Below are 11837 nucleotides of genomic sequence, written 5' to 3' on the forward strand. Positions count from 1 at the left end.
AAATCCGAAATTCAAAACCGATCTCAGCTCTTAATATATAAAGGGAGCTTTTGGCTCCCTTAGATAACATACACTTTTTTTTTGTGCTTTTTTTATTTGTTTTGACTTTAACATTGGAATGTCATTGCAGAAATTTTTATTTCTATTTCAATCTTGCTGACCAAAATCTATTTACATGAGTTGAGAATCTCTCAACTCTATTAAATCAATTCATATATAGCACATTATTTATGAAATTTCTTTTAGAGTAATACAAAAATAATATATCATTTCATCAGGTTTGTGGAATCATTATGTCCCCAAAGGTATAAGAACATATAAATTATGTTTGCTCGGTTGTTGTATATACTCAGAAGGATTCCTAAAAAGTACAGAGAGAAATACATGAACAACGTTTTTGATCACTTTCTAGTATTCATAAGACTAGCAAAGAATCTAAGAGAAAGCATTCTAATAAGTTGCTGACACTACATAAATTTGTATACTAATAAACTAATTAAATTTATGTGTATAGGGACATTATAACAATTGCTTTTGGNNNACTAAGTTGATATGCATAGAAATCATGAAACCTAATGTTTAAGCCTCATATCCAGGATTATTCAATCCTTAGAAATGATGCATATGCAACAGGTTTTATGGCTACTTCTCTAACCTCTGAAACATAAACTTAGACAAGTCTAAGTTGACTCTTGATCGTTGAATATACCCGAGAATTTTCACCCATAACAAAAAAAATGATATGTATTGATTAACGAGTAAAATTTCTTTTCGATCCCTATTCTTTTATAATTTAGACAACTCGCATCTTAACAATTGAAAAATGACAATCTGTCACTTATTCTTCTTTTTCATAAAACACATGAGTCCTTGTGTGAGAATTTTTGACAAAGAATACGAAAAATGCTTACGTATGACATAATTTATATGACCTGACCTTCATCAGTCTTACGTGAATGATAATTATTTGATTAAGACTGTTTAACTCTTACATAATTATCAAAACAATATCCCAATCAAATGGTTATCATCTCTTTACAAGGTTGTTTTGATGACTATCTAGACAATAAACAATCCAATAAAATGATTATCATCTATGTAAGACAGGTAATGCTAGATCATACAAGCTAACATCATATGTAAATATTTTCTATCAATTTTTATTAGAAATTCTCATAAAAGGGCTCATGCGTCTAATAAAAAAAATATATGATACGAATTGTCATTTTTTACTCTAGATTAAATTAAAGGGTCACTAGAACAATTGCTTTTGGTATGCGTCACGCGTGGGTTCATCCTTGTTCTTGGCTTTTTTATATAAATAAATAATAAAAATACATTATTTACCAAAATACGCACGGACAGAAATTATTCCAAAAATACGCAGGACCAATTCAGGGTAGGCGACGGCGAAATGGAGATTCACTTCAAATCGTGTCCAACGGTCACGAAATGGAGCTAACATCTTCAGAATGCGTGCAGTTTCCCATTTTGCTCCTGGCATGCACGAAATGCCCAATCCAACCCTGGAGCCAACGAGTTGGGCAACATCAGCGGTAGCGCCAGCGAGTTGGTGACAAAGGAAATTTGTGTAAGTTGATCTGTGTTGTTTTCTTTGAAGAAAAAAAAAAACTAACATGAGTAGGGATGGGGCTAACGTTGGAAGAGAACCCAGTATACAGAGCAAATTACATTATTAAATTAGACTGGAGAAAAAAATTAAATGATTCAACCAAAGTTAAAAATATAACATGGATCAACTAGAAATGTATTTTTAAGTAATTCAAATCAAACTAATTCGAATTACAAATTAACAGTAATTCGAAGTTGATCAATTCGAAATATGCAGTTAAAATTTGTACGTAATTCGAACCTACTTGATTCGAATTATGCATGCAGGTTAATCCAGGGTAATTCGAATTACACTAATTCGAATTATAAGGGATGCAATTCAAATTACACTAAACAAATAAAATTATCTAATATATTGGACTAGCTCAATGTTAATCAGATTTTTTATTTCTATTATAAAATATAAAAAATTTTAATTTAAATTTTTTTAGTGTAATTCGAATTATCCTGAGTCAACCTGTATGCGTAATTCAAATCAAGTAGGTTCGAATTACGTACGAATTTTAGCTGTATATTTTGAATTGATCAACTTCGAATTACTGTTAATTTGTAATTCAAATTAGTTTGATTTGAATTACATAAAAACACGTTTTTAGTTGATCCATATTACGTTTTTGGCTTTGATTGAATCATATAATTTTTTTTCTACGCTGGTTTAATAGTGTGATTTGCTTGAGTATATAATCACATATATATTTTTCGAAGCCATTACAAGAAAAAAAATTTATCAACAACTCCAAAAATTTTAGAGAGAAAGAAGGTAATGACATAGAGAGAAATTTCAGAGAAGAGAATGGAGATATGACTCCTTTGGTAAACGGTGCACCATTATTTATATAGGCATAACCAACATCCAACTTCGTTGGCGAATCATCTCGCGTGCGGTACCACTGACTTGGGTTCATTTCGTGGATGCCTCCTTTGCTATGGCCATTTCGCATGCACCGGGAACTAAGTGCCCCCATTTCGTGGACGCCGAGCATGATATGATTGCTGCAGGTGTCAGAAACATTTCGTGGTTGCCAAACACGATTTGAAGTGAATCTCCATTTCGCGGTCGTCTATCCTGAGTTGGTCCTGCGTATTTTTGGAATAATTTTTGTCAGTGCGTATTTTGATAAATAATGTATTTTTATTATGTATTTATATAAAAAAGCCCCTTGTTCTTATTGAACACACATTGTTACATATTGAATACAATCTTTATACTTAGTACTTAATCTAGGTAAAAAGGTTCAAACAATTCCAAAACTGGAAATGAACACTAAAGTAGTAAAAATAAAAGATTGAGAAATATAAGAGTGCAAATGGAATTTTAGGCAATGAGGTAGTAGACATGAATTAACATGTCGTATATATATATACATGTTGGTCAAAGGTGTTCACATGCTATGTTGATATTACATTCCTCAAAATTTTAGTATATGAACCAATAAGGAATGCCAACATCACACGCTTGCTAGAAGCGTGGTTTAGAAGTTGCTATATACATATACCATGGCATGCATAAGACACAATAATCATTTATGTTGGCTTAGCTGGCTAGCATTAGCATGCATATTATATGTTTTCTTTAATTTGCTCTTCAAATGCTTCCTAAATAGCATTTTTTACACAGCTTCTTCACACGGATCTTTAATCATTAGAGTTTTCAGCTAAGCCTAAAGGGGATGATTTGATTTTGGTAGTTAGTGCATGAAAAATTTGATTAATAGTTTATAGTTGGGTTAATTTGTTGGTGTATAGTGTGTACCAATTAAACACATTATTTAGTTAAAATGACAAATAGTTGCAAAAACTTCTTCTTCTTCTTATTATTATTATTATTATTATTAGAGAAAATGATAAATGTGCAGACATTTAAGTCTTCGAAGATTTGAAAATATATTTAAGTCACTGACCTTTTCAAAATTTGGACATATCGATCCCTCATGTTCACTTGGGTCTGTCAGATTTAACAGAAAAATCAAACATAACTCCCGTTGTATTGACCTGATTGATACGGATGCATACATGAGAAAGTTTTTAAAATTTGATAAATTAGACTCAGAAATCGATATGTCCAGATTTTAAAGAGGTCAAAGACTTAAATGCATTTTGAAATCCTCAAGGATTTAAATGTTCGCGAACCAAAAAGTCAGTGATCGATTTGTCCTTTTCTCTTATTATTATTATATGGATTGGACCTAAGATTTTGTAGATTCAATCTAAATTGAAAGTCTACTCGAATCCATTTTTAGTGGTTCATTCGTGAAGATCGGTCTTTAAATAAGAATAATAGAAACCAAGTTGGATTAGTTTAATGGTTAGTTAATTAGTCCCCTTAAGCAAGTGCCGGGGAGTTCGAATCTTGCATTATATATGTAGCAATCCATTGGCCAACGGTAAACCCTTAAATCACAATAGATTAGTCATTGATCTGTCAGGTTTAGGGATACCACGGAAAACCAAAAATAAATAAATAAATAAATAAGGATAATAGATGCTAAATCCGATCATCTTTTTTTTTTAACTCGTTGTATGTGTTATAAAGGTTGTCGAAGATTTTATCTGAATATTCCTTCTCAACAATCTTATAAGGTGGTAAATAAAAAAATCTATCTTGATATCTAACCTAATTAAACATATGAACACTATACAACCAAAATTGAACTAAAATTTGGGCATTTGTAGCATTTTTTTAAAAGGAATTATTGAGACTTGAGTAATGGTGGAAAGAAAAAATAAAATGAAAACAGAAGCTCCTTATCAATAAGTCCTAGATGTTTTCAGAAGTTGTGTAGTTTTAACTGAATGAATTGTAAGAAGAATGTTTTAACTTTTCAGATGAATATTGTTTGTGAATGAGATTCCATGCAAAACACATACACTGAAGGCATGATGACCAAGTGAAAAGTCATCTAAAGCAAAATCAATTAACCATAAAAAAGATGGTTAATAGAAATTATTCAATTTAAAAAATATATATATTCACAAGGGTGCATGCATGTATGTTTATAATAGTTTTGTTTTATAAATCATCCCCCAACAATGGTGGTGAAGGCGTGCATCAACTTTGCTTATGATTGAGAAAAGGGAAAATGTCCAACAAAAGCAATACAAAGAAACCTACCTTTTACTCAACTTCCCCTCTTAAAATACAAAGTGTGAATGGACGTTTTTGAGTTGTCTAAATCTTTGTCTTTTCAGAGCTTTAATCTAATTTATTTTTTTAAACTTCTTAAAAGAATGTTGTTGCTTTCTTGAATTGTTTATATGGTAGTAATCAATTTATAGCTATATATTAATTACTTGCTAGTGATAACTTCAGGAGATTAGAGAAACTCAACTATTTGATCATATGAAAAGTTAACTAATAAATTAGAGAGTAAGATGCTATGGCATAGATCCAAATTTTGTATGATAAGTACTTTTTTTTTCTTTCAATAATTAAAAAAGGTTGAGAATTTTAGTACACATTAGTAATCAACTTCATTAGAAAATGTCATCTTGATTTTTTTTAAGGTTTAATTACGCCGTAAGTTTTAACATTCATAGAGTTCGATAAACTGTTCTAAGGATTCAGTTACAAAAATGTACTCAACATAAGGCTGTGATTAAAAATAAATTTAAAACTAGATATCTAATTGGAAATTAGATTAATTTACAAGCTAATTAAACTTCTTTTACATGACAAAAACATTCTAATTTATGGAAAATAAATTGAACAGCAAGAAGTTTTCTGAATGTGGTGGTGGGGTTTGAAGACAGATAATGTTAAGCAAGCATGTCTGACCCTCTATTCTCAGTCAATGACATGATTTGCAATAGAAAATGTTGACAAGAAAGAAGAGAATACATAAAAATTAGAAAAAGGGTATGTTGTTGAAACCTTCCCTACCAATACCATTGTGTTCATGTTGAATAATAGCATTCCCCAACACCTTATTATCACCAACTCACGCTATAGGAATCATGAAAGCTGACAAATATTAGAAATATAGGAAATTGAAGAAAGAAAGAAAAAAACTTGCATACCCTTTTGATACTTTTGGCAAATAAAATAAGTAACTCTACCTAAGAGAAGAATTCCACTCTTTTAAAAGGGCTTCATTTTCATTCCACCTCAAGCCTCCACCACAATTACTCATTCATGAAAATGGCAAACTTATTAGTCATCTCATTTATGCTTTGTCTAGGTATGTTATCTACTACTATCTACAATGTGAAACTCATTGCTTGTGCAAGTTCCAATGGAATATCAACAAGGTTCTATGATTTCAAGGTATAATTTTATAATCTCAAAGTGCTGATTATAACACTATTTAACTTGGTAATGGATTGCAAGGAATGACTTAAATGCAGCAAGTTAAACTTAGTGCATGATAATTGAATGGTGTATATCTAGCAGAGGTTATTCTGCAAAGATCTGTACCATTGAATTATCTTAGTGTATGATACACCAAGTTTATCTTGGTGCATAGTAGCATTGTCCTAGATTGCAATGTTTTCAATGCTGTCTTTTTTTGCCACATGTGCAGGTACAAACTAAAAGAGTTACCAAACTTTGTAACACCAAGGATATTGTCACAATCAATGGCAAGTTTCCAGGACCTGTAGTTTATGCACAAGAAGATGATAGAATCATAGTCAAAGTTACCAATAAGACACCCTTCAATATCACAATTCACTGGTAATGCCATGCATTAAGTTGCTTTCAAAAGTATCAACATCATTCATCACTAACATATATTGAACTTACAAATTCTCAGGCATGGTATCCGGCAACAGTTATCGTGTTGGTACGATGGGCCGTCCTATATCACGCAGTGCCCGATTCAATCAGGACAAAGTTTCACCTATAATTTTACAGTGGCAAAGCAGAAGGGGACCTTCTTTTGGCATGCACATGTTTCTTGGCTAAGAGGCACAGCTTATGGTGCAATGGTTGTTTATCCTAAGGCCAATGTTCATTACCCTTTTAAGAATCCGTATCAAGAGCACATAATCTTATTAGGTAACTTACAAGATGCTCCTCCATTCCTTGGTTTTTGAATTCAGGTTGTTTCCTAGTTTCCTGTTCTCCATAATGTAATGCTGTTCTTGTTGGTTTTCTCAAAATATGGCAGGAGAATATTGGATAAAGGATCTCCAAGAAATTGAGCATTCAACTCTAGCAAGTGGAGGAGCTCCTCCTAGAGCAGATGCATTCACCATTAATGGTCATCCAGGCCCCAACTATAATTGCTCCACTAATGGTAATTAAGATGATAGAAGATAACAATTACTCCCATTGTTCACTTGGACAAAGTAGTACATTAAAAGATCAATGTATCTTAATACAATTTGCATATAAATACATTGGTCTTTTAATAATGAAATAGTTTTATCTAAGAGGAGACTTATTAAGAACAAAAGTAGTAACCATCATAGTTTTCTGTCTTACCTTTTCTTCCTCATCATTTCAGATGTCTATCAACTTGATGTGGTTCCTAGGAAGACATATTTGTTGAGGCTGATCAATGCTGGTTTAAACACTGAGAATTTCTTTGCCATTGCAAATCACAAACTAACAATTGTGGAAGCCGATGCTGAGTACACGAAGCCGTTCACCACGGACACGGTGATGTTAGGACCAGGCCAAACATTGAATGTCCTTGTCACTGCTGATCAACCCGTAGGGAAATACTCCATGGCTGTGGCGCCTTACAAATCAGGAAGGATTGTTCATTATCAAAACGTTTCAGCAATTGCTTGCTTCAACTATTTAGGAGCTGCATCTGATAGCTTATATTTGCCAGCTAAATTACCCAAACTCGACGACAAACTTGCCGTTAAGACAGTCATGGATGGATTAAGGAGCCTAAACCAAGTCGATGTCTTCAAAGAAATTGATAAAAACCTATTCATCACCATTGGATTGAATGTTCAAAAATGCCATTCAAAGACACCGAAGAAGAACTGCCAAGCCATGAATAATGGGGTGCTGGCAGCTTCGATGAACAACATAAGTTTTGTTAATCCGAATATTTCAATCCTGGAAGCATACTATAAGAATAAAAAAGGATCATATACCGAAGATTTTCCTGACAGACCATCTAAGTTCTACAACTTTGTCAATGGCGCACCTAATAACATTCCACATGACACACAGTCATTGAATGGGACTAGAACAAAGGTCCTTGAGTATGGTAGCAAGGTGCAACTCATTTTCCAGGACACTGGAACAGTAAACATTGAGAACCACCCAATGCATTTCCATGGCCACAGTTTCTATGTTGTAGGCTATGGTACAGGAAATTATAACCCTCAAACTGCGAAATTCAACTTAGTCGATCCTCCATACATGAGCACGATTGGAGTTCCGGTTGGTGGATGGGCAGCAATTCGCTTTGTCGCCAATAATCCAGGTAAAAATCCTTAGTGTATATCACACTTCCCTGTTAAACAACAGGACTTATTGATTTCTTGAAATAACTTTGATCATTTTCGCAGGCGTCTGGTATATGCATTGCCACATTGATATACACCAATCATGGGGGCTAGGCATGGTATTTATAGTTTACAACGGAAAAGGGGAATCCGAGTCCCTACCTTCTCCTCCACTTTTTTTCTCATTCAGGTGTTCTTTAGTCTGTAACTGTAATACATGTCAATGGTTCATTTGTTTTAAAAGTAAAAACATTGTGGATGTAAAGAAACAAAATGAATAGATAAAATGAAAATCTTTTTTGTCCCTTTAGTTTGAGTCTTATATGGTTCATAATTTTAGAACAAAAACATAGAAATATGGATTGTAAATCAAAGTGATAAATAGTTATTCCACAAGATGTTATACACAAGAAGCTAATTCCAATCCAATCTATAATGGTTTGTATCAAAAAAGTACAGCATTAAACTTTTCAGAACCTTTACAGGCACAAATGCTGATCTATTGTATGTTGTATGATGAAAGTCTGACTGGAACATTCTGGTCAGTCCTGCCTCCTATACTCAAAACATGCAATGAATGGTCTAAAGTGAAGTCTAAATACGACAGTGAACTTGATTACGGGTTGACCCTTTCCATAACCCAGCTTTTGTCTGTGGCAGCACTAACAACTGATTTGAAAGTGAGCCTCTGATTACTCTTCAGATTCAAGTAATCAACCTGTAAAATGGTTGAAGCAAAAGTGAATATGCAGAAACCAAAAAAAGGTACATATTAATGCTAGACAAGGAGAGATATAAGTTATTTGTTATTACTACCTGATCTGGTTCTAGGATCAGCAGACAAAAAGCATCAACTGGACCGGTAGAAGGATCTAAAGATACTTCTGGCTGTGCTTGCTCGATTAGACGCGGAAGTCCAGGGTTCGGCCCTAAATATTGTGACCTTGATCTCAGTGAATTCGCAAACCATGATTTCTCTCTTTGCTGCAGTATGAACTGATATATTCAGGGAACAACATAGCATTTTTTAAGAAAATTTCACAACAAGAACTACTTAACAAAGCACTTATAAAACTTCTAAGCTTCTTTACATGGATAATCTGTTTCCTGTCACATTGTCTAATAATTCTTTTGCAATAGGTACATAGGATCATTCGGACACACTCAATCTTATAGATTGTAAAGGTAATAGCTACTTAACAGAATTTGATTCAACAATACCCATACAATTTCTCATCAAACCTGAAGTTTCAGTGGGTCAGGATTCACTCCGTCAATGATATCTATGTTCCCATGTATCCGGAATTGCTCCCAAGAATCTGTGAAGTACCAGCATATCTGAAAACAAAAACAAAAATTAAAATAGAAATAAAGTACTGAGTCTCATATTACATTCCCCTGAGCCTATATATACAAAGTGAACTTCATAGAAAGAAAAAAACAAAATCACCTCAGCAGAGGGGCAACGCTTGAGCTCTTCAATCTGCATTATAGACAAGCCAATATGGAATTCCAAGTAAGTACTTACTTTACAATGAAAACCATAACACTTTTTTTTTTTTTTTTCTCATTGTTTGTTTTAATCCAAATTCAACTTAAAACAAACACACTTTTAATCATGCCAATAACTATGCTAAGTAACATGATTAATATATATCCAAACCAGCTCAACCCTAGCAATCAAATTCCAAACAAAAGCTCAATTTTTAGTTCCAAAACTGAAATACAGTAACGGATATGAAGAGAACAAAAATGTAAAAAATTATTTTTTTGAAATACAAAAAAAATTAAAGAAGAAACCTTGCGATTGCGGGCATCAGTGTTGATTTGGATGTTATCAGTGTTGTCTTGGAATCCTCTGAAAAAAGCAACAAAATAAAAATTACTAAAAAAAATAAAAAATAAAAGGGAGCAAAGAGAAAGAGTGAAGAGAACCTGAAAACAACGGTGCGGTTGGAAGGTGTTCCGTTGGTTCCAACCGTTGCCTGAAATTCGTTCGCAACACACACAGAATTCATGAATGTAGTAAGTAATGTTGGGTTTAACGAAGCGATATTATAAATCTTTTTTGTTTCAATTTTTGTAAAATAATAATTAAAAGGAAAATGGAGCTAGAAATTAAGTACGAGCTGAAAGAAAGTAGAGTGCTTGAGATGAGAGTTGGATTCAAGAGCGTTCAGAAGGAGCTGCTTCCATGCCACCGTCGCCATTTCCGACGATGATTTTTTTTTTTTTCTCTTTTTAAGTTTTTTTTTTTCTTTTTAAAATTTTTCGGTCTTAGGCCTTTAAGTTTTAACTTTGTTATTATTATTATAAGTAAGTTGAGTTAGTCCAGTAGTTAATTGATGAAAAATGAATTTTAAAATTTTTTGTTTTTAATATTAGAATGATAACGGTGTTTTTTTAAAATGTGGATTATTAGGTGTTATTCTCAAATATGGAATCATTTAATTAGAAAAGTAAATATTAGATCGTCCGATTTGTTAGGAATACAGAAATTGAACTGTTTGATTTATAAAAGTACAGAAATCGGACCGTTCGATTTGTGTTAAAAAATTAAAAAATTTGAAGTATAGAAATTGAACCCTCCGATTTGTGTACTTTCTACAGTATTAAAAAACAACAAAAATTACAATGTTAAAGTATATCACTATTTCTACTTCCACACTTACAAAAAAAGAGCCGTGAATTTTGTTTATTGCATGCAATAATTTACGAATTAATCCTTAATCTACCAGATTAAAAAATACCAAAATATCGTAGAAAACCAACACTTATTATTATTATTATTATTATTATTATTATTATTATTATTATTATTATTATTATTATTATTATTAGGGTTAAATACTTTTTTCGTCCTCAACGTCTTGGGTCAAAATTAAAATCATCCCCGACTTTTTTTTCTTATTAAAATAATCTTCAATGTTACAAAACGTTATAAAATCATCTTTTTGTCCATAATAATTTTTGAAATGACATAAAAACCCTTTTCTATTATCACTACCCACTCCACCCAGTACCCATCCAGTAACTCCACCCCTTCCCACCTAAAACAGAAAAATCAAAACGAAGAAAAGGAACAAAAGAGGGAGAAGAAAGAAAAGGAAAGGAAGAAGAGGGAGGTGACGGCAGGAAAGAGGGTGGCCGCCACCGTCGCGTTGTGGCTGTAGGACTTGTCGCGATGGGCTTGTCGTTCTTCATCTCTCCTCTGCTGGGGTTTGTCGCGCCGCCGTTGCTGGTGTTCCCCATCACCACCGTCGCCGGGGTTCAGCCGCTCCGTCGCTGCTAGGCCAACCCTCTACTGCTCCCCTCATCTTCTCTATGCATCTGCGGGCTTTCTCTTCGCCATCGTGGGGCCTAGGCTCTGGTTCCTCTCCCGTCACGCTATGTTCTGCTGCGCCGCCATCGCTAGAGTTTCAACCGCTCCGTCATCGCTATACAAGGGTTTTATTGCTCCCCCATTATTGCTGTACATCTGCTCTGTTTCTACTATTGTTGGCAAGGGTTTCGTTCTTCTTTTTTTATGTTTTTTTTTTAATTTTTGAAACATCATTTTTTTTCTAATTTTTTTTAATTTTAAATCTGAAATTACGATTGATGATTGCTGAATTGTTGTTTAATTTGAAATTTCTGTTAAATTTATTTTGTAATGTTAAATTGTTGCACACAAAATAAGGTTTAGGTGAAAATAAAAGGATTGAGGGTAGTGGATGGGTGGTAGTGATTTAAGACGATGAACTGGTAATAGAGAGAGAGGTGTGATAGTTATGGTGTCAGTGGTGATGGTTATG

General features: G+C 33.3%; 2 protein-coding genes across 3 annotated transcripts; one reads left to right on the forward strand and one right to left on the reverse strand.

The window, feature by feature from the left end:
* On the forward strand, positions 5165–8560 carry LOC107623766 (laccase-6). The gene is made up of 7 exons (XM_016326135.2): positions 5165–5896; positions 6153–6304; positions 6384–6628; positions 6741–6869; positions 7080–8021; positions 8107–8233; positions 8503–8560. Exons 1-7 carry the CDS (start codon positions 5765–5767, stop codon positions 8558–8560), a joined length of 1785 nt encoding a protein of 594 aa, XP_016181621.2. The 5' UTR covers positions 5165–5764.
* Positions 8378–10318, reverse strand: LOC107623773 (pyridoxine/pyridoxamine 5'-phosphate oxidase 2). 2 transcript variants are annotated; one of them, XM_016326145.2, is made up of 7 exons: positions 10170–10318; positions 9979–10028; positions 9844–9901; positions 9494–9526; positions 9286–9381; positions 8860–9027; positions 8378–8761 (listed from the first exon to the last, which is right to left on the reverse strand). In XM_016326145.2, the coding sequence occupies exons 1-7, from the start codon at positions 10251–10253 to the stop codon at positions 8660–8662; spliced, it is 591 nt and encodes a 196-aa protein (XP_016181631.1). In that variant the 5' UTR covers positions 10254–10318; the 3' UTR covers positions 8378–8659. The 2 variants fall into 2 exon arrangements, with proteins under 2 accessions (XP_016181631.1, XP_020970896.1); XM_021115237.1 differs by having other exon boundaries at positions 8860–9039.

Source organism: Arachis ipaensis, chromosome B02 (assembly GCF_000816755.2).
Source record: "Arachis ipaensis cultivar K30076 chromosome B02, Araip1.1, whole genome shotgun sequence".
In the NCBI taxonomy this organism is placed as follows: Eukaryota; Viridiplantae; Streptophyta; class Magnoliopsida; order Fabales; family Fabaceae; genus Arachis; species Arachis ipaensis.

Bases quoted from the DNA above. Each gene is read 5' to 3' on its own strand.
- LOC107623766 (XM_016326135.2), top strand. From the start codon at position 5,765: ATGAAAATGGCAAACTTATTAGTCATCTCATTTATGCTTTGTCTAGGT. The intron at 6,305-6,383 runs GTAATGCCATGC...ACAAATTCTCAG, and splicing joins TTCAATATCACAATTCACTG to GCATGGTATCCGGCAACAGT. The intron at 8,234-8,502 runs GTGTTCTTTAGT...AAAAAAGTACAG, and splicing joins CCACTTTTTTTCTCATTCAG to CATTAAACTTTTCAGAACCT.
- LOC107623773 (XM_021115237.1), bottom strand. From the start codon at position 10,253: ATGGCGACGGTGGCATGGAAGCAGCTCCTTCTGAACGCTCTTGAATCC. The intron at 9,527-9,843 runs GTTTCTTCTTTA...TCTATAATGCAG, and splicing joins CTGATGCCCGCAATCGCAAG to ATTGAAGAGCTCAAGCGTTG. The intron at 9,040-9,285 runs GTTTGATGAGAA...TGAATATATCAG, and splicing joins CTGACCCACTGAAACTTCAG to TTCATACTGCAGCAAAGAGA.